The following is a 23,672-nucleotide window of genomic DNA, read 5'->3' as shown; positions in this document are numbered from 1 at the left end:
TCTAAGGTTACTGGATCATCTATGCACTTTGATGCAAAATTTCTAAATGTATTTCTCGTAACTGGTGTCATCCTCAGAATTCGTTCCAAGTAGTTGTGACTTTGATAGCTAGGCTACAATTTGTAAATTGCAATATGTGGTGTAATGTAATTAGCTTAAATAGTAATTAGCAAAGATGTTTGATTAGTCAAATATTTGCTTTCAATTTTTATTTCAAATTTTCCTCTGGGATTAATTTACCTCAAGAAGTAGAATTGTGCTATATGTCACGGGTGAGTTCTGAAAATTCTGTAACTGATTAAATAAAATACCCTGTATAACCGCATGTAAATCTACTAACAAGGTTGCGGGAGGGGGGGGGGGGTGGCATTGTACTCATCATGTAGGAAGCTTACCTACTCGCCTTTTACAGCGAAGCTGTATGCCTCTCTACCGTCCAAGGAAATTTTTGTGTCGTTGGTGTGAGCAAAAAACTTGCAAAAACGTAAGCAAATATGTGGGCCGATCCCTGAGATAGTGCAATGCTGGGCTGACCCGCGGCGGAGGTGAAGCAGGCATTAAGCACTCCCCATATGTGGGCCGATCCCGAAGATAGTGCAATGCCGGCCCGACCCGCGGTGGAGGTGAAGCAGCCATTAAGCACTCCCCATACGTGGGCCGATCCCGCAGATGGTGCATTGCCAACCTGACCCCTGTTGGAGGTGAAGCAGGCGTTAAGCACTCCCCATACGTTGGCCGATCCCTAAGATAGTACAATGCTGGGTTGACCCACGCCGGAGGTGAAGCAGGCATTAAGCACTCCCCATACGTGGGCTGATCCCAAAGATAGTGCATTGCCAACCCGACCCGTGGCGGAGGTGCAGTTTGCCATTGAGGGGCCCACATACACAGCTTCGCTGGTCATCCTTCTTCACAGAGTGGAAGGGCACTGAGATTTTTTTGTTTGGTACTTTGGTAGCCCAATCACTTCATAAAAAGTGGTGGTGAGAGGACTTTGGCCAAGAAATAGAGAGCAAAGTGAAGCATTTTCTACATTAAGATAGGGACACTAAAGGGAAACAGTGATGGGTCTGGACTGATAAAGTATGTGTTAACAACTATTTTCATAAATTTTGTGGTAATTGGTTGATTAGAAAAAAAAATGGAAATAAAACTTCAATTTTTAAAATTTCGCATAGAAACCTCAGCGTCATTATGCCAGTGTGACAGATGTTGAAGTATTTTCTTGTTTCTGGGCCATTATGGTGCAGTGAAAGTTCTCAAAACTTGCTAAGTTCATTCGATGGCTCATTTAGAATACAAAGCAGTCAATCTTTGCCGATGAGTAATTAACCAGGCACGAGTAGATGCATTCAAGATCTATGACATCACAGCAATATGGTGCGGGAAATTCAAGGCAGCGTTGCTCCCAGTCTTGTTGCGTCTTTTCCGGCTTATCAAGCCCCTTTTCATGATTAAAGTGTTTTTTTGTGTGTGTTATAAAGTGTAACTTATTAATACATTTTATCTTTAGTGTCTCTTTAAAGTCACATAATAACAGTGACATCTGGCAAGTTGATTAGGATCGATAAGTTAATGGTTGTGCAACAGGTTAGACAAAGGGAAAAGACAACCAAACAGTTTCTTCCAACTGAAATTTTATTTGAAGAAGCAATTTATAAATACAGCCAGTACTATCCCAGAAACACCCATTCTGCACTAATATCAGCAAAATTTAAAACATGCAATAATTATTCTTAAAAATGCAGTGACGTGGACAACAAAATGCAGTTAAGCTTGTTCCTCAGAAATCCACCTTGCTCTGCATTAACATCGTTAAGGGTATACTGATGCATAATCCACAAACTTCTTGAACGAGAAATGGTTCCATTGATTTTTGTGCCAATGTATCTTTATGCATATGCAAAACAATCATCTTGTAATTGGCAGCAAGATGAGTCTGTTAATCTGCATGTATATTGTAGTTATGTTCCTTTAACCATATACAAACAGGCCTTCGGGACATGGGAATCTTGTAGTTGATGCTGCTCACACATGGCGCAGTTTGCTTGCAGCGGCACTACCATCTGGTCTGGCCTATGGTTCAAGAGCTATATGAATATGCACTGCCACCATATGGCATAGATGACTTTATAATTGTTCATGGGTGCTGCCATCTGAAACTGTTACATAAGCAGTTTTGTACACAATGACACCTGATTATCATGGTCATGAAAACACCAGATGCATCCGTACAACCATTTTCATGCATGCGAAATTGACTGTAGTACTATGCATTTGGTTCTTAATATAGAAAACAGCAGCATTAACAGCCGCAGGTGGCACCACCTGAATTCTTCAATAAAATAATCTGTATTACCATAGTTGTCCTTATGTTTCAATATGAGGATCTTTCAGCCTTAACACTGTTCAGTACCTATTAGGGGTGTGCACATACCACTTTTTGAGACCGAATCGAATAGTGCCAGAAGCAAATTGAATATGAATATAATAGTGCCAGAAGCTAATCGAGTCGAATCGAATAGTTTGTGAATAATGTAAGCCTAAAATACTGGTATTCACAACTATAGAAAGTTTCTGTCATTGCACTGCATATTGTAATGCATGCTTTAATAAAACCACAAAGGGAGCATTAAGAACAACTAAGCAGATGGTTCGCAAGCTCGGGGTTCTTAGGAGATTACCTGCTCATGCATTATGAATTTATAAAGGTAACCTTGTGGACCAATTAATATCTGAGCATGCTGTCCTAACCATACATGCGGTGCTATCCCTGGCAATGGCAGAGGTTGGGCGGGGGGGAGGGGGGGGACTGTTCCTCTAGTTCAGATTGTCAAGGCAGATGGTCGAGGCTATTGTATAAAGTATGCTGTAACAAAATGTATTCTGATTTAATCTGATGAGAGGACACAGGTGCTGCATTTACAAATAAGTAGTACCAAGCTATATCCATTGGTGACTGCCATGCGTAAAGAATATTTTATTGCGAGTCAGCGTGTCTAACCAGAAAAGTTTGGACTGAGCGATGTAGCGTGCTCTAGTACGTTATATCCACTGTGGACGGGATGACAAATATTGCATCGTCGCTTCAGTTTTATGTTTGGTTGTGTACAGTTGATGACGTAAAGTATTTGGAAAGTATTCTTAAAATATTGTCACGGGTATAAAACTATTTACACGATGTATTTACAAGAGATACAAAAACAACAGCTGAGAATCCCGAGATGCAGTTGCCACTTCGTTGGCTTCACCGTCGTCGACATTGTCCTCTTTTCCCACCATAACACGACCCCCGGCAGAAAAAGCACCGCCCCGGTGCTTCAGACGGGGCCATCAGTAATGGCATAGTAAGGCTTAAGCCGAGAGACGTGTACAATGTCAGGTGATGTGCAAACCGACAGCATGATGGAGGTTACGAGGATTATCTCGTAACTGACATTAGTCACTTGACGTAGAACGCGGTAAGGGCCTTTGTTGCACGGAAGGAGTGTCTCGCAGAGTCCCACTCAGCGGCAAGGGGACCAAAGTAGTACGAGAGAGCCTGGTGAAAAGTATGTGTCACGATGGCGGCGATTGTAAGTGTGCTGTTGAGTTTTCTGCAATGCTAACAATTCAGTATGGGCAAGCTGGTGAGCATGGTCAGTGTAAGTGGTGGCGTTGCGGGCATACTTGGTCCTCAAATCCCTTACCAAGGGTAGTGAAGCGTCCAGTGGTAATACAGGGTCACAACCAAAGAGCAAGTAAAAGGGGGAATACCCAGCAGTATCGTGGTGTGATGAATTATAGGCGAATGTGACGTAGGGCAGCACCACATCCCAGTCCTCGTGGTTAGGGGAAACGTATTTCGATAGCATATCAGAAATGGTTCGGTTAAGTCACACAGTAAGGCCGTTTGTCTGGGGATGATAGGTAGCCAGTTTGTGCTTGGTAGAACATGAGCTTAGGGTATCGGCGATGATTTGGGAGAGGAAAGGGCGGCCGTGGTCGGTAAGGAGCTGTCGCGGGGCTCCATGTACTAAAATGATATTCTGGAGTAGGAAATTTGCGACGTCGGTTGCACAGCTTGTGGGAAGTGCCCGAGTGATGGCCTAGTGTGTCACGTAATTAGTAGGGACAGCGATCCACCTGTTGCCGTAGCTGAACTCGGGGAAAGGGCCAAGGAGGTCCAAACCCACGCAATGAATGGCTCAAGTGGAATGTCGATTGGCAGTAAGTACCCAGCAGGAAGCATTGCTGGCTTTTTACGATGTTGACAAGGCTTGCAAGCACCTACATAGCACCGTATGGAGCGTGCGAGGCTGGGCCTGTAGAAGCGGTGGCGCACGCGGTTGTACGTGCGAGCAACCCCAAGGTGTCCGGCAGTTGGGGCATCATGAAGCTCTTGAAGCACGGTTTAGCGGAGGTGTTGAGGAACGACAAAGAGAAGGGGAGGACCGTCAGGATGAAAATTGCATCGGTACAATATCTCGTCTTTGAGGACGAACCACCGTAACGATGGATCGGTAGGAGAAGATTCCATTCGGTCAATGAGGGTCCTCAAGGTAGCGTCACAGCATTGCTATTTGGTCATGTCCAAAAGCTTGGAAATGGAAAGAACACTTGTGGAAGTGTCCGTGTCAACGTTGGTGGGCATTGGTACAGGATAACGGGAAAAGCAGTCGGTGTCCTTGTGTAGGCGACCAGACCTATACACCACAGACTAGGAATACTCTTGTAGCCGCAAAGCCCATCGTCCAAGCCTCCCTGTGGGATCGTTTAAGGACGAAAGCCTACAGAGGGCATGGTGGTCCGTTATAATAGGAAAGGGCCTGCTGTATAAATAGAGGCGGAAGTTTGCTATTGCCCTCACAAGAGCCAAACAGTTGCACTCGGTAATAGAGTAATTCCGCTCTGCAGGTGACAAAAGACAGCTAGCATACATGATGACACGTTCATGGCCGTGTTCAAATTGTGCCAAGGTGGTACTGATTCCATGGCCACCGGCATCAGTGCACACCTCTGTAAGGGCTGAAGTAGCAAAACGTCCTAAAATCGGTGGGGTGTTGAGCATGGTGGTAAGGCAAGAAAAGGCGGCGGCCTGAGAGGCTCCCCATGAAAACGGCACACTTTTCTTCAGGAGATCTGTTAGAGGGCTTGCTATGATGGAAAAATCTTTAAGAAAGCAGTGGAAGTAAGAGCAAAGGCCCACAAAACTTCGGACATCCTTTGCGGACTGTGGAACAGGAAACTCTTCCACAGCACGAATTTTCTCTTAGTCCATTCGGATGGCAGTCACATTAACATGTCCAAGGACAGTAATCTCACAGTGGCTGAGGTTACATTTCTTGGAGTTGAGCTGTAGAATGAACTTGCGAAAAACAGCAAGTACAGCTGAAAGGTGCTCAATGTGCGTGCTGAATGTGGGCGAGAACACAATAGCATCATCTAGGTAGCACAGACAAGTCGACCACTTGAATTCTTGGAGTAATGAGTCCATCATACGTTCAAATGTAGCCGGAGCATTGCATAGCCTATCGGGCGTTATAAAGGCGGTCTTTTCACGATCAAGATCATCCACAGCGATTTGCCAGTATCCGAACCGTAGGTCGAGGGCATCATCGATACGAGGTAGTGGGTAGACGTCCTTCTTCGTGATGTGGTTGAGGTGGCGGTAATCGACGTAGAATCTCCATGCGCCATCCTTCTTTTTGACCAGCACGACAGGTTACACCTAGGGACTTGACGATGGCTCAATGATGTCTTTTGCTAGCATCTTGTCTACTTCCATTTGATGACGTGGGGCTCCAAAGCTGAAACTCTGTAGGGTTGCCAATGGATGGGTGGATTATTGCCTGTATGTATACGATCTTTGACAAGTGACGTCTGGCCTAAAGGTCGGTTGTTCAGGTCGAATATGTCCTTGTATGGAAGCAATAGACTGCAGAGCTGTTCAGCCTCCACAGGTGTGAGATTTGGGGCGATCATATTTCGAATTTTGTCAGTACAATTGGGAGACCAGAAAGACTCGCAGGAAGTGTCGACGACAAAAGTCTCAACGCAGCTGATGTCTAAAGCAGTGATCGTAGCCAGGGTGATATCTGTAGGAAAAATTCACTTAGTGAGCCCAAAATTATGTGTGATTGTCTGTGACCCTCAGTATTGTATGCGCAGTATGTTGTGGGTGAGAACAATGGCAGTTTTAGGAGTGGAGATGTAATCACCATTGGGAACTGGCGTAGAAGGTGACATTTCGATGTATGTGAAGACCTGTGGTGGAACGTGAACCAAATTAGTCGGTCTTAGGCGAATTTCGTGTAGTGTCGGAGGAACATCCAGTAGAGGCAGGTCAAGACGCACAGTACTTGAGGAACAATCGATGAGTGCTGAATGGGCAGAGAGGAAGTCTAGGCCTAGTATGAGGTCATGGGGGCATTGGTCAAGCACAGTGAAAAGGACGACAGTATGGCGGCCGGAAATGCTCACACGTGCAGTACACATTCCGACCACAGTCACCGTGCTACCGTCGGTGATTCGTACGAACCGAGTAACGGCAGGAATTAACAATTTCCTTTAAATGGCGGCGTAGGTGGCTGGTCATAATCGATATGTGTGCTCCAGTAATACTTTGTTTTGCACTAAAAAAAGTATTCATGGATTCGCACCGGGACCAACGCCTTTCTGGGGCAGCTGCTCTACCATCTGAGCCAACCAGGCGGCTAGCAGATGGCAGGGCGAAGTCGAATTTGTCGACAACACGAAGCAAAGGCAAGAGTTTGACGTAGTAGTTCTGCGGAAACCCGCCAGGTGGAGAGAAGTACCCGTATGGGTTTCCTTTGTAGCAATTGCTACGAACGAGTGGATGTCTGATTTTCCCTTTATTCATTACTTCTCTTCACCTTGCGGGTTTCCGCAGAACTACTACGTCAAACTCTTGCCTTTGCTTCGTATTGTCGACAAATTCGACTTTGCCCTGCCATCGGCTAGCCGCCTGGGTGCTCAGATGGTAGAGCGGCTGCCCCGGAAAGGCGGTAGTCCCGGGTTCGAATCTCGGACCAGGACGAATTTTTCTTCAGCTATAAGGCCTTTCTTCCGAGAAACCCGTATGGGTTTCCTTTGTAGCAATAGCTACGAATGGGTGGATGTCTGATTTTCCCTTTATTGATGCCTTTGATAATGTGTCCAACCTTGTCCGCCTCTGGCATAGATGTGTCAATTTGACAGAGGGCGAGGATTTCCTGAATGAAGGAGACGTATATATGACTCGGTAGCAGTTTGGGCACACATGGCGAGTTGTTGCTTGACGGCTAGTTGTAGACTGGTTGGATTGCCAAAAACGTCAAACAGCTTTTCTTTAAACAACTCCCAGCTGATTAGCTCTTCCATATGTGTGTAAAACCACGTTCGCTGTGTTTTGTTGAGGTAGAACACTACATTGGCCCACATTATGGTCAGATCCCACCTGCTCACCTTGCTAACATGCTCATACATCTTCCACCATTCTTCTGTGCCAACACTATTGGGGCCGGTAAACTTTCCGAGGTCTTGCGGCTGAGGTAGAGCAACGTACTGGGTATGCGTAGTCGGTAATGCAGCTGCAGAGCCTTCCGCTGGAAGCATGTTACCCGACTAGGTGCGACGTCTGCTGCGGAGCTCCATGGCAAAGAAGCATACCCCGCACATCCACCGAAATGTCACAGGGGTAAAACTATTTACAAGATGTATCTACAAGAGATACATAAACAGCAGCCGAGAATCGTGAGAGGCTCTTGCCACTTCGTCGTCTTCACCATCGTCGACATTGCCCTCTTTTCCCACCGTAACAATATTTGTAATTTAAAATGGTGGCTATGCAACTCAAGGACGTGATCGAATAATGACTATTCGATTCACAAACTGAGGTGAATAGGACAATATTCCAAAGTTTCAAATATTCACAAACCCCTAGTGCCTATTCAGCCAGGCAGAATAAGATAAAAATGCCAACATGCATGTGTATCTCAAAATTGTGTAAATCACAGCCTCTGACTAGAGAAGTGTTTATTTACCACTGCATGATCTATATCCACTTGTACACTTCATGTGCCTCCAATGTATTTATTCCGAAAGGTGTGAGTAATGGTTTGCATCATATGACATTGTGGTACTAAGTAGCTGCATGTTTTGACAGAGCCACTATCTTCCTTTTCTGTGCTTGCTCATTTATTTGTTATCTCCCCCAACAACTTGCTTGCATTAAGGCTGGCGTTCTGCTAGTCTTAAACCTCGTGGCATTTTCATTCTACCATGAATCTGTTTCAGTTTGCCTGATATTGGGAGTTCTCGTTGCTTTCATCTTGCATGTTTCGCTGAGTTATTGATAGCCTTTTTCTTAAAAGGGCTTCCTTTTGGAACTGCTACACTATGACTGTGCGGTCTTAGTAGGAGTATTGGCCTCCAGTGAGGCTCATCAGAAGACAAGCTGGTGGCATGTTCTATGAAATTAGTGCAAGTGCAATCATCACATGAAAGAGATGCATTACAGCACTAACTCACTACTCGCACCTTTATAATGTCCACATCACATGTACTTACGTATTTACTGCACTCCTTTTTTACCTCCCCTAATCCCCCTCTCCATAAATAATGCTGTAGAAGTTGTACACAACTGTCCCAGCTAGTAAAAAAAAAAAAATATGCATTCAAGAATAAATGGGTGGGGGGCATGGAACTTACAATCTGCAGTTCATGACCACGTGATTCTATGAACTTTTCGCAGATATGCTTGCCACACAGGCCGGTGTACAAATGACTGCCTAGTCGGGCACATGGCTGCCCGTGTCAAATGGTTCTGGATCTCATCTGCCGGACCAATGTAAATGGCGTACATGTAGACCTGTGCTTTATAAAGCTAAGATTTTTAGGAGGAGCTGGCACACACGTCAGCTACCTGAAGCACTGTATAAGATTAGATGCAGTCAGAATGCATCGCTGTGATGTCTGTTGTCTTTAATGGTGAATATCATATCTTTCATTGAGCTGGTGATTGAAGTTTTTTAGCGTTTGTTGTGCACATGATTCCTATCTAAGTGCCTGTGATGCAGTAAAGATGTAAATTGAAACTGAGTGCTTTGTCATGTCTCTTTTGTATGATGGCTGTGCTCGCACTAATTTACTTTAGATAACAGTGCCAGATTGCATCAATTTCTACTGCACAATAATCGTGAAATCAAGGAACTAAATTGTTTTACTTTTTTTATAATTGCTAAAGGCTCTCTGGTAAATAAATAAAAAGAAAAACTGACAGTCACTTATGTATCCTTATGTGATTTGAATGCGAAAGTATTATGACTTCTCTAAGTTATTACCTTAAGTTAAAACTCTACCTTAACCCACCTTGCTCTAGTTTGTACCAACTTTAATCCACTGTAATCCACCTTAATCCACTTTAATACACCTTAATCCAATTTTGCGAGTGGGCCAGGTTGTTTTTTCGGGTGTGTGCCATGGCGTCCGTCTGACGCTGTGGCCGTTCCCCATGAGATTTTGCAGTGTGAGCCGCAGTAGGCCCAGCACTCGGAATGTGATGTCATCACTTGGTCATGATGGTTTTCTTGCCATCGAATGTTAATACCAGATGCTTGCTGGATTTTTCACTTCATGGGGCATATATGGCTTTCACCTTAAAATACTTCTAGGTCAGCATAATGTAGCCATTCCCTCTGCTTGATTCTATGCCTCACTTATCAACTCCTCATGGCTAGGTGATCGGCTGATAATGCAGGCAGAGCCCTGCCTTTACCACTGAAGTGTGACAAGGAATGACATTGGAATAGAATTGTTATAATATCTTGGCCCTGAATTGAAGAACCGTGTTTATTTGATTGAAACTAGAACATAGAGGGTAGGTGTAATGTAGGCTTTCTCAAGTATGATCCCTTATCTGCTTAGTCTCTCAACTACAAAGGTTATTTCATAAAGACATGCATCACAGCTTATCCAATGCCAAACTGGTGCTTATAAGGAACATTAAACATGTTGGAGGCTGTTTCTTTGTATAATGATGCACTGCCTATTTTGCTTCTGCTGGAAGTGCATTGTGTACAGATATTTATTACCTTTCTAAAGATTGTGCAGGTAATATTGTACTAACATGGCTAGAAGCTGGACCTGCAACTCTATAAGAAGCTATGATATTGTCATAAAATATATTTGTATAAAAAAGTTTGTGCAATACAGGATACTAAAATTTCAATATAGTTAAAATTCGATCTAACAAAACCAGATTTTACGAAGAAATTTCCATTCCCCGTCAGGTACCCATGAGGTTAAATGTTATCATCAACCCAAATTAACGAAACTAACTTGGCCGAACTCGATTTAACGAAGTTTTTCTGAAATAAATGAGTAAAAAAGGCAGTGATTTCTTTCTAATTTTGACACAGAAAGGCTTTTCTGTGAGCATGCATTCTAAAACTATCGCGTTAAGCCTTCTAGGTGCCCTAGTCACAGCCCTAGCTTTATTTTGACAAGGCTGCATGCTGCGTTCATGCACGGAACAGCGGACTCAACACCGCCTCGGTAGGGGTGGCGGTGGTTGCTTCCATTATTTCATGGTTTATGTGATGGAAGGCTGGATTAGCGGTAAATACAATGCTGCGGTAGTTTTTGCACGTGGCTATGTTACAATTTTAGATTTCGAAGGAGCAAAAAAATTCCTCTCTTGATTTTACGAACTTCCTGATTTAACGAAATAATTCTAGCATGGTCATCACTTCATTAAATCGAGTTTCAACTGTATGTGGTACTTGATTACCTTTAGGCATTGGTTGCAAAGCCAAGCAGATAAGGCATTGCATTTCTCAGGGTACTGAAGACGCCCATTTTTGAACATGTAAAATTAAGCCACTGCAGTTTCACTTCTACCTTTAACTTTTTTTGCATGACTGACTGACATTATGGATGACAAGTTTATTGTAGTTCTAGTTTGATATGATCACTGTTCAATTGTCTTTGTGCACAAGAAAAATTGTAGTAGGAAGCAGTGGTAGCTATAGCTAGTGCAGTAGTATGTGCAGCAAGACTGTCAGTGTTTTGCACAACATTGTGGTAAATGTTTTCACTGGTGTTCAAGCAGTGTGCACATAACCTGCAGTGCTGAAGTCAAGCATTGTGTGTCACAGCCCACCTAATATTAACTTACTTAGCCCTGGAGCTGGTCAAAAAGACGAGACAAGAAAGGGTCACAGAGTTACATGCAAAGATAACTCAATGGAAATCTGGCCCTGATATTGTTCAGTTACCGTGGGAATCGTGGGTGCAATGGATGTATTTTTCTACGATTTGGGGAGGACTTGTTGAGAAAGTACATTGCAGTTCGATTGTTTTTATGGTTCTCAAATGAGTTGCATGCTGGCCTCATAACATTTCTTTAGACCAGTTAGGTGTTTTACATTCAGAATAAGTTGCATAATTTCTGGTGCATAACTAAACTGTGAGTGGTAGAAATGCGGTGCTAAAGGAGTCTAATGATTGCTGTGCAACAAAGTCATAACAAAAAGCAAGCTTCAAGAACACTTTATATAGGAATCCACAAAATTGTAAGAAGGATGAAGCTTAGGCAAACCCATCATTCCTGTGCACTCGGACACTAGTGGCTGATTTCCCTCATCCTGGCATGAAACTCTATTGGAAAAGTTAGGTGGCCTAGGTGCGAACCTATGCAGAGATGTGCTTGGGCTCAGTGTATTCTCTGAACCATTTTCATGGGGCAGCCCACTTCCAACATGCTTTCCTGCTCAACTGTCAGTGTTTTTCATGTGCCTTCTACGATTTTTGTCAATATATTTGCTCAGGAAACGTAAGAAATGTGAAGGAGTCGTATCCGGGGCAAGATGTTTTCTCTTCAGCATATGCCTTGGAATATGAGAAGGGAGCTTCTGGGGCAACAGAGTGAACTTCTTCAGCATTCAGACTTAACTTCTGCAGTGGTGGCTTAGTGGTAGAGCTTCTGCCCCATATGTGGGAGGTACTGGGTTCAAATCCTGGTGCCGCCGGAAACTCACCAGTTTTTGTAATGGGTAGAGATGTCCCCCGGCTTGGTGCTTGGCTGTTGTCGGGGTTTACATTTCGAAAGGGGGCCCTATGGAGATTATGTGCGGGGTGTCTGGGCGCCCCTTGTCCAACCACAGATGACTGTTGAAGAGCATCCACCGTGGCGTGGGATGCGGTAGGTACCAGAGCTGCCTCCTGGTACCTACCGGTAAAATAGGTACAAGTGTGCTCCCAGCCAGGTGCTGCGCTATTGTGGGTATTCAATGTTTGAAAAGGGGTGTTTGTCCCCAATCTGAGTATGCTCCCAAGGTGGATGCCACATGGGAAATGGCTGCCATTGGAGCGGCCCAAACCTCCTTCTTTCATTGTCGTGGATTCTGACTAAAGATGACCAAATTTTACTGCTTAATCCTTTATGAAAAACAATGTAGACAATGTTTGAAGCATTTGTTTATAAAATATAACCATTTAGTTCAAAAGTGAAGCTTAACAGCAATATGCGAGTGAAAAGTATAATCGAGAAGCTGAGCCTGTTCTTGGTCATTTTTATCAGAAACAAGTAGGCGAACCCAGCTTGTTCATGGCACAAAATAGATTACAGTTACAATACTACTAATTTGTTATAACAGCTATAGCTGTAAGAAAAGGCTTGAAACTAGGTCAGCAATTGACTTCTAGCCAGGTAGAAAATTAACTTTTGGTGACTGTTAGTTCACTCAGTCGAGCCCTTCACTTGCCGATTCTTTCACGAAACTGTCAAAGTAGCCATGAAATGTTGCAATTTGCCGCACATCTTTTGAAAAAATGTTGTATGCAGTGACAAGACTTTATGCCTTGAGAAATAAGCCCTGAGAAAAAGCTGCTTAACACACTTTTATCAGCATAGAAATGGCCATCCCCCTGAAGGGCATACACTTTTCTGCTGCTAATCCTTGACTTATGGTTTCAATTTCTAAGCTAGCTAAGCCAGCAAAACAGAGTTACCCCCACTTTTATTGCTGCATTCACTGGCTAATTCCATGCTTCGTTTTTTTATGTTGTGACCCATTACACAGGTGCCCATTGAAGCCGGCACAACATACAGCATTGTCCTGCAGTGCCTTGCACAGCAACAAGGGAGAGTTCGGATACCGTTGGCATTCAAATTTCAGGAGGACAATCCCAATAAAAGGCTGTTCACTATAGTCAGATACATTGATGCTACCATCTGGGAAGATGGAGGAGATAACCTGGAGCCAGTGGAGCCCTACACGTTTGTTGTTCCATTGCCCCAGTTGCCTGACTCAGACCGCATCATTCCTGGGAAGCGTCCTAAGAGGTTAGTGGCTTCTGCTTGTCCTCATTTGTGCTCTTAGAAAGTTCGATGGGGCTGAAATGCAAAAATGCTCGTGTACTGTGCATCGGGTGCACGCTAAGTAACCCCAGGTGGTCAAAATTAATGCAGAGTCCCCCGCTACGGCGTGTCTCCTAACCATATCTTGTTTTTGGCACCTAAAACCCCTATTATTATTATTTTTTTTTTTGTGCTGTTAGCAGTACTGTGTACTACTTGTCAGCTTTTGGTCTGCTTTGTTGTTAAGTTTGCTTCTGCGGATTTGTGCTTGCTTTTGCTTTTCTGCTAGAATTTTGACCACAATACATTTGGTAGTATTTGCTGGTGCCATTCCGCGCAGCCTACTGTAATGAGCATGCTTGAAGATATCTAGAGCGCTTATTTGCTTGACAGGTTGCATAGCCAGACTTAACACTTGGTACTTTAAATGCTGCTTTGGGCTCTTTCTTCTTGTGTTATGAAAGTAACGGAAATGTTTTGCACTGCAGTTGCTTCTCCCCAGTGCTTCTCCCCTTTTCCCTCTTCTTCAGGAGGAAAAATACTAATGCTTTAAAGCGAAGCTTTATTTGCGAACCCTCCCGGACTTTCCCGACTACGGCTACTGGGTGCTGCTGCTGTCTTGCCGAATCGCATGCACTTAAAAAAAAATTGAATTACGTGGGCGATGGTGGGACCAAACCTCAGTCCCCCAACACTGCAGCCTGATGCTCTAACCATTCGGCCCCAATCACACGTAGTACTTCTATTATGACAACACCGACTAGCTCTTCGATATGAATGCTATGTGTGTCACATTGTGTAACAAAGGTATGCGAGGACTCATGTGCACATGCCAGCTTCCTTTACGCTCGAGACGCAGGAATGAAATAGGCAAACTTATAGTATTTGAATAACCCCTTCATAAAAGCTTTACTTCACATAAATCCAAGGTGTATGTCGGATCTGCACAATTTTTATGTATTTATTTAGCCCTTCCTTGCAACTGTGGTACAAATCCTCATGGAATGCCATTGTGTTTTGTTGCATATTTCAAGGACAGATATCTCTAATGGTGCCACTCTTGGTATTTCTGCTGAACTGATATGCCTTGAACATTACCCACATTTTGTTCTGCAATTGCAACATGCACCTTAAAGTGAATAATTAAACTGCTGAGTAGTATACATTGTTAATAATTAATGAATTGCACAGTGGGAGTTGTCATCGAAATGTCTGCTTCTTGAAATAATACAAATGAAGTTGTGGAATTGGGTTATTTGCCGGAGACAATTAAAAATATAACAGTCTGAAAGACTAATAATCCTGTATACACAAAGAGTTCTGAGAAAACGACAAACTTTCCTGCTGATTTGTACACAAGTCTGAGCAATCTAAGTTAACAGTACACTTCACAAGTCAGTAACTAAGGCGATGTCACCATGAAATATGCATGTTTGTGTTGACAGTTGTCCGAGCTGTTGTCTACTCTTGCGAAATTGTGGCGTCTGTTCATAACAGACAGTGAATCTGCTTGAGATTATGTTTCCTCTTTGGAAGAATGACCACATAAACACTTGCAGTGCTTCAGACGACACTTATGGAGAAGGCACTCGGCTGTACACAATGTTTTGAGTGGTTTAGGAGGTTGCAAGAGGATAAATTAGCATTAAACACCATCCTTATTTTTGCCGACCTTCAACCAGTTGTACCCTTGAAATTGTCAAAAAAATTTGACAAAAAATGGAGGAGGGTCAGTGCCACACAATTCACATTATTTCAGAAGCTATTCGTGTGAGTTGGAGTTCTTGTAAGTATATTTTGAGCATGTACTTGGACGTGAGACACATTGCCACAAAGTTTCTTCCCTGCAAGCTCAAAGAAAAGAAAAAGAAAGCTAGTTTGAATTTGTGCAAGGATTTGAAAAATCATGTCAAATGTGACACAAACCATCTGAGATGATCACGAGTGATAAAAGCTGATGCTATGGGTACGACTGAAACCAAACAGGTTTCGAGCCAACAAAGACGTATCTTTATCAAGATGTCCAAAAAGAATGCTGTAAGTATGCTTGTGTGAAGACGATGGTCATCGTTTCTTCTTTTTCTTTTTTTTTTGTAGTTTGTGGAATTGTGCAGCAGGAATTTGTTTCTCCTGGATAGACTGTCGATCAGCACTTTTAATTTGAGGTGTTCAGGTGATTGATAGAGAATGTACGCAGGAAACACCCAAGGTTGTTGAATGTGGTTGATAGGTTTCTTCGTCATGACAGTGCCCCACCTCACACACAGCTTTGTTTGTGACATGGTATATATATAGCCCCTCAGGATAGGCTGACGTTCCTCACCCACCAAGCTTCCTGTGATTTTTTGCTTTATTAGTATTTTTTTTGCTTCCAACAAAGAAACAATTTCAATAAAGAGATTTGCCCCACACACAAGGTGAAGACAGCTCTGCAGGGACCCTCATTAGCATCATGCTCGAGGAGTCCCAAAGGTGCTTCAGAGAGTGGGAGAAAAGGTTGGACGTATGTATTGCCTCCAGAGGAGAATATTTTGAAGGGAACTAGATGCCTTTTTTTCTATATCAAAATTAAATGTGTCCCTTGGAAACAGACTTGTCTTCTTTAGGGGCGAGAGGTGGGGGGATGATGCAGTTTTGTATGTGTTTGCTGAACGGTCACCTAACACTGTGTGGCTACATCACATCCCTTCTTGGTTGAGAGAGGTTTGAGCTATCCCAAAAGGTATCCTATCAGCTAGTTCTTTTCAGCACTAGCAAATATTAAAACTGTATTCTTAGGTGCATGAAATTGTATACTTTGTACACTTCCTTGATACTTGGCTTTACTTATCATGGTAGATCATTGTTGCTTTGAACCATTTGGGGGAGCTGAATGTTTACTGTAACAGGAGTTTTACTGCAAGCAGAGTTACTTCATAATATGAACTCTGCCAACGAATTTATCGAGGAATAAAGAAATGGAAAAATAATTTATTAGTGAATTAACTAGTGCCATAAAGTTATAAAGGCATTGATTGACAGGTGGCAAATAACTTCTGATGAACTTTGTTAATCCATGACAATCTTCAGGGGCCAAGGGTGCAAGTAAATTGAAAACTTCTTTTTTGATGGCAGCTAAGGTGAAGTTCTAATGGATGGAGAACTGGACTAGTTTGTATGCTTTTCATATTAAAATGAAACAGCATGGAAGAACAAGGTGCTTTGTGCCTTTGTTTCCTTGTGTTGTGTGTGCCTTTATGTTTTTTGTTGTCCTATTTCGAAATGAAAGCGATGCTTCCATGGAAAGATTCCACCACATGTTGTGGCGCATGTGTACCTGGCATTGTCAATAGTATTAACCTGGTGGTCATGCCAAAGTTGTTCTTTTCTGCCAGGCATGTAAGAGCATCACTGAGGTTCCTAAGGATTGATAGGTTTGTTATGTTTGGCTGCTTACTGCATTGATCTCTTTATTTATTTTATTATTTTCTCCCACGCGTAGAGCACAGATATTTCATTAGAACTAACACACTTGTATTGAAGGTCATACCAAAAGTAACACGTCTCTTACAAATCCAATGGTTGGTCATTGTTCTAGGAAGTTGCTAAAAGTTGTAATTTCAGCATCCAACATCAAACATATCTTTAGATTACAGTAACACTTGCCGTGGTGGCTTAATGGCTTTGGTGTTGTACTTCCAAGCCCGAGAGTGCGGGATCAAATCCCGGTCACCGTGGCCGCATTTCGATGGGGGCGAAATGCAAAAACACCTGTGTACCGTGCATTGGGTGCACGTTGAAGGGACCCTGAAACAATTTTGTACCCGCATACCGAGTCATTGGGGTAGGTCCTTCTGATTACTGACACTTTTAAGCGCTTTGCATAATGTGTGTAATTTATTATAAAGAAACGTTTTAAAAATGTGGATCACTACTGATCGCAGTGGCACCGTTCCCCTGAGTTTTCAGTCACTCCATCACCATCTACGTAGTGGGCACATGTGACAGTTGGGTGAGCTATCCGATTGGCTGCTCACCTTGCACCAGCAATAATTTTTCCAACTTCATAGTGAACAAATACTGTGTGTAATAATTAGAATGTTGGTTAATTTGTTTCTATGAAAAAAAGAAGTAACTGAGAATACACAACAATTGATCACTACACTTACGCTTTTCTGGCACACGGCAAGTGTTGTCTGCTTGTGTTACATAGTGCTGCGTGTTGATGCAAGCTGCACGGTTAGTTTTGATCTTGAGGCTTCTTTTCGCGAGGACCATGAATCAGCCTTCTTTCATTGTGGGCTGTCAAGGAACATGCCAAGCTGCAAAATTGTGTCCCTCTGCAAGGTAACAGTGGAGTGGCTGCACCGCATCAGGCTGTCAGCATCCGATCAGCGCCAGGACTGACATGTTTGCAGCTGTCACTTAATGCTGCAGGATTACTACCACGATAGAGAGCTTCAGCGTGTCTGGTATTGTGGTAAAGGCAGGTGGACTGGATATTGTTTAGCAGCGCAGGTGTGAGCGGCCTGCAGGATGCAGCCACCTGGTGGTGCAGAGCTCAACCAGACAAACGCATAGCTAATATAGCAGTAACCAAATGTATTCTACTTTGCTGCTGGTGTAAATTTTCAGCAACAGCGTAATTGTGAACGCATTTTGTCTTCAAAAGTTTTAAAAATGTTTTACACTTGGTTACAGCAATATTAGCTCTTTGTGTGGCTGGTTGAGCTCTACGCCACCAGCTGGCTGCACCATGCAGGCCGCTTACATTTTTACGCTTCTACCTAGCCGTAAAAATGCCTAGCTCGCCTGTGTCTACTATAATATCGTACACACTCAGCTCTGCCACAGAACACTCGCAATGCGTGCTGCTCGGATAACTCGACTGAGGATCGACAAGTTGGTGAGGCTTCACATGCTGACTAAATTGTGCTGGCTGCAAGATGCAGGAAGTAGACGACACAATGTCGCATCATGACGCAGAGCCAGTGAAGGTGAAGCTTAGCTCCGATCGCTTGCTAAACGAGTTGAGGAGGAAGAGCCTGGCTAGGGAGGACAGCAATTTGTAATTGTCCGTAGCTCTCTTCATATCAGACGCTTCACTAAAATTGTGGCGCGAATGTTTTACTGTAGCTGTACCCTACGCGTCTACAAAATTTGCCCAAACCATTTCGGGGACCTGTTAAAGAACTCTAGGTGATAAACATTAATCCAGGGTCCCCCACTATGGCGTGCCTCATAATCATATCTTGGTTTTGGCATGTAAATCCCCTAAATTTAATTATTTTTTTAGGTAACAGTAATCCACAGCTAATTCTTTTGCCTAGTGACTGCTCTGTCATGTGCTAGTGGTAAAAGATTCATGCTTACCGTGAAAACTTTTTTTTTCACACTAGATGGCAGCATGCGTTGTGTGCTGAGGTCATCCTGTTTGCATAATATTATCCCTTGCTGTCAAACAAACTTGTCATCACATCATTCGTACGGCGTGTTAGTGCAGTAGATTGCTATCCTTTGGATGGTGATAGAGTGATGAGAATGTCAACTTGTCATTTCATTCTTCAAGTGGTGAAGACATTGACAACTCTAGGCAACAGCGACTCCAAGGACGATGCAAATGTGAATGAGACAGTCGCTGGGCCTTGTGCAGAGTGTCGTGTGCCGAGTGCCACCACACTGTTGGCAATCGGTAGTTTGTATGGCATCAATTGTGGAACAGTGCATTTCAAATCAACTGAATACACTACTGGAACCAACCTTCTTTTTTCTTTTTCGTAGAGTTTTAGGAGGGAAGGGGGCAATAAATATTAAGGTTAACAATTATTCCTTGCTATAAATGTGTTTCCAGAAAAATGCTTGCACTTTAAATATCTTATTGGAGCATTCAGAAACGCAATGTTAACCACTTAGTGATAGCTAATACACTGTTATTGCTTGATATTTCATTTGAATTAAGTATGGCAAAGTTTTGCCTCGCACAATGACAACTTTTATGGCAACTTGACAGTGTTCTTATTTGCTATTAGCTTTTGCATAATTCCTGTTTCTTTGTTCTTGTTTGTTTGTTTTCACATACTCACATTATTTTCACAATGTCAGTGTATGGTCCCTGCTCACACAATACTCCAAATAGGAGCCCATGAAGAATATGTAAATAAATAAATAAATAAATAAATAAATAAATAGCACATTTCACATCATAAAGAAATATTTTAGTACAATATTTTTTTTTTAATGGGCCCTTAAGGGTTAACCATTTCATGTATCCTGGGCCACATCATTCGCAATGTGTCATTTGGCATAGGTGGTAGTACTATGGTGTTGGTCAAACCTCCCCTCTTGGTAGTTGCCATCTGGGAGGTCGAACAAAAATAATTTAAGCCCTACACTGTGATCACGAAGTTTGGCACACATAAGAAATGGATACATTATTGATGCCGCTTAAGTTTTGGACATTAGAACAACATATTTGCTAAACATGGAAATTGTAAGGCAGAGATTTAACAGTGCTGAATTCGTCCACACTACCCTGACCTGTTTCTGTGTATAGAGGCCCACAATTAATTAAATTAACTTGATGTTTTATCAGTGAACTGTTCAAGATAGTATTAAGTATTTGCTTTTATCTGTTATACAAATTGGAAAAGTGTAGCCTAAATCTTTTAACTGTAATCGTAGCTTTCGTGTGTACCTGCAGTAGGTTAAATGAATTTTTGACTAAACGTATGGTGCATATTTTCGCTTGTTTGGTATCTAACACGCAATCTTAAGTGCCTGTTTTTATGCCCTGAATGCCTTTTTTATGTGCCAAAATATTTGGCCCTCTGACTACACATTCAACAAGCCAGCGGAGGCCTATATATTTTTTTCATGAAAACACTAAATATACAATTTTTTTTTTACATAACTATTCATTGTTTCTCTTTCTATTTCTTTTCTTGTCAAATTTTCAAGAAGCTGTTTGTCTCTTGGTAAGACCAGCCTGTGCACACAAGATTTTAAGAAGGGTTTCAACGAAAAAAATAAATTTAGAGTACATAACAGAATTACTAAAAAAGACCCAATTCTTTTAGCTTGCTGCTCAAGAAGCCATATTTGTTGTTTCTTTCATGTTCACGCAGAAAATTTAGTGCTTATTTGATTGCATTACAAGAGCATTAAATAACACAAAGTTAATTTAAAGGTATTTAAAGTTTCAACATTCAGCGAGTTTACAAGTCACCTTTTTCCTAGACATTTGCTTAGTAAAACAGAGGCATGCATTGAAAAATGTTTCATTTACAATGTGTGGACAGATCTTGCTGCTTCATACAAATGGAAGTTGTTACACAAGAAACAGTTGCAATGTCCTGGTACTATAACAACACTAGGGTGTATTGTTCTGATATGATAAACTTGTTATGGTGATGCACCAATTTTTGCTGTCCAGTGTATCTTATGCTTATGCCTGTTCTTATCTGAAAATACTTAGGCATGATTTTCTTCTAAAATTACCATGCAACTGGTATCACAGTTAAAATAGTGGAAAATTTTCCTTTCCTGCTAACTTCTGAGGTTTATTGTAAAGTGCATGTTTTCTTTGCATTTTAGAGCTTACCATCATTATGCTAACCCACCGTGGTTGCTCAGTGGCTATGGTGTTAAGCTGCTGAGCACGAGGTTGTGGGATCGAATCCCACCCACGGCGGCCGCATTTCGGTGGGGGCGAAATGCGAAAACACCCGTGTACTTAGATTTAGGTGCACGTTAAAGAACCCCAGGTGGTCGAAATTTCCGGAGTCCTCCACTACGGCGTGCCTCATAATCAGAAAGTGGTTTTGGCACGTAAAACCGCATAATTTTTTAATCATTAGGCTAAGTAAGCGCTAACTAGCCGAACAACATGTTCTTCTCTATCACATCTATGTCTGCCACAATTACAACCATGCAAGTTGCCTGCAAACTACAACTGTACTGCCTCCATGCTGGGCAGCAAACGCATGGTAGTTGTCACCAATAGCGTAGCCATAATTTTTTTTTCGGGGGGGGGCAGGGGGGGGCAGGGGGGGGTGGCACAAATTTGACCGGGAATTGGAACGAGGGGGCACAGGTGCTCGGTGTGACACCCCGTAGCTATGCCACTGGTAGTCACTGATCTCTTTAAGCAACAGCAACCTGCCTTTCAGCATAGAAAATGTCTACATTCCGAAAACAATGCCTTTTTGTGCTATTGGCTGACTTTTGTTTTTCTCTCTTCCTGGACAGGATAGCTGGCTTAGGCACTACGGCGTGCAACCCCATGAAACACAGAAAGAGCTAAAGAGTGTCTATAATACTTTAATGGATAAGCAGAACGTTTAAAGGAAGTCTCAGTTTAAACATTATTTGAATGTACACTTCTAGAAAACCTCCTGTACCTGTGCTAATGCTATGTTATTAGATGTCTGGGAAACTTCTTGGGAGAAGTTCTTGATCATTTTTAGGCCTTTATTTACATTTGTGAATGAATTCAACATCAGTAATCACAATTAATTTATATTGGAACAAACAACAATAGCAATTTATGCGATCATAAAAAAGAAAAAAGGAAAGCTGAGCTGGAAAGAAAAGAAGCCCACCAAAGCAGTATTCAAACGTGTGAAACCTCATGTTCCCTAGTTGCATGCCTTAACCCATGTGCCTTAGCCACTACATCATGTTGGCCCTTCTGAGCACCTTGTGCAGCTCAGTGCAGGCATGCACCACTGTGTTTGTTATGCGCACGGAGTCTGACGTTTCATGTACTTGAGGCCATATGCGACTTCAAAAGATTAGCTGCCTGATTTCTCATAGAAAGACTAAACCTTAGACATATAAACGTTGTAGCACACTACTGCATGCCACAATAGTCCGGTCACAAAAGACGACGACGGCACGTCCAATATGCTGACAGTGCGCGAGCAGTGGAATTGGCGGAATCAGGCTTCTGCCTGATTGAGCGGGCTCGGCTAAAATATAATTTGTGTGGCACCAGACACCAGCGTCTGTGTGGTTTTTCTTCACCCACAAATTGGTGAGTCCGGACTTAGCATCATCGCTCCCGGCTCCAGGTTCCTCAGCCGCTTCACTGGGCCTACCACCGCAAGGAACTCGACCCCCGCTGTCATTGCAGTCTGCCTTCTATGCAGACAGCTATGGCCTCGAATTCTTCCGATCAAGTACTGCCGCCAGCACCACTACCCCGTGATCCCGAGGTCTCCGCTCTCAAGCTCCTGGAGTTCTGGTCGTTGGACTCGGAACTTTGGTTCATTGCCATCGAATCCTTGTTCCTTCATCACTGCCTCAGTTCGCAGTTGACCATGTTTGACAACATCGTTGGAGCGCTTCCATCTACTACTGCTATGATTGTTCACGATGGGCATCCCCAGACACCCGCTTCAGCCATCTGCATGTCGGTATTGTTGGCCCCCTTCCTCCCTGTGGGAACCATCGCTATCTATTAATCTGCATTGACAGGTTCACCAGATGGCCTGAAGCAATGCCCGTCCTTGACATAATGGTGGAGTCGATAGCTTAAGCACTCATCACACTCTGGATTAGCCGCTACAGTGTCTCTTCCACCATTACAACTGACTGTGGTCGTCAATTTGACTCACCATTGTTCGCCAATCTATCTCAGCTACTCGGCATCAATCACATCAAGACTACCTCTTACCACCCTATATCCAATGGGATCATTGAACATTTTCACCACGAACTGAAGGCTTCTCTCATGGCTTCGACTTATTCTTCATCATGGATCGAGCGCCTTCCTTTTGTTATGCTTGGCATCCACACCGCTCTTAGCAGTGACTCTTCCACCAGCGCCACTGAGCTCACGTTTGGCACTACTCTATCAGTCCATGGCAAATTCTTCAATGACTCTTCCACTGCACCTGCTGACGTTTTAGACTATGCCTACCATCTACGCAGCGCTATGTGTACTGTCGTTCCCCCTTGACAACGACGTTCTTCACGGCGTGTATACGTCAACCCTGGCCTTGAAAACTGCACACACATTTTTGTGCGCCACAACGATGTGCGACCTCCCTTAAGGTCCCTGTATAATGGTCCATTCAAAGTACTCAAGTGTACACCTAAAAACTTTCTATTACTCATCAACAGCCAGGAAGATACGGTCTCCGTCGACCGTCTGAAGCCTGCCTACTTGGACTCTGACGCATTAGCCACTTTTGCTGTCACATTCCCTCCCAACCAGGCCAATCCTACTCGTTGCGTGCATTTCGCACCACCGCCATCCGCACTTTGCCATTCGTCTAGCTCATGACTTCCTCTCTAGAAGGTGGGCCCTGTAGTGCACAACTACATGCCACAATGGTCCGATAACAAA

General features: G+C 43.1%; 1 protein-coding gene across 3 annotated transcripts in view; it reads left to right on the top strand.

Moving 5' to 3' along the window:
* Nucleotides 1–23,672, top strand: part of LOC135906378 (putative helicase MOV-10) — a 125,794-nt gene that overhangs the window by 2,985 nt on the left and 99,137 nt on the right. For all 3 annotated transcript variants that reach the window (XM_065437768.2, XM_065437759.2, XM_065437750.1), the window contains exon 3: nucleotides 13,065–13,327. In XM_065437768.2, coding sequence (XP_065293840.1) covers nucleotides 13,065–13,327 — 263 coding nt within the window. The remainder of the gene's footprint in view (nucleotides 1–13,064; nucleotides 13,328–23,672) is intronic.

This window comes from Dermacentor albipictus, chromosome 1, assembly GCF_038994185.2.
Source record: "Dermacentor albipictus isolate Rhodes 1998 colony chromosome 1, USDA_Dalb.pri_finalv2, whole genome shotgun sequence".
Taxonomy (NCBI): Eukaryota; Metazoa; Arthropoda; class Arachnida; order Ixodida; family Ixodidae; genus Dermacentor; species Dermacentor albipictus.
This window is presented reverse-complemented; position numbering and strand designations above follow the sequence as displayed.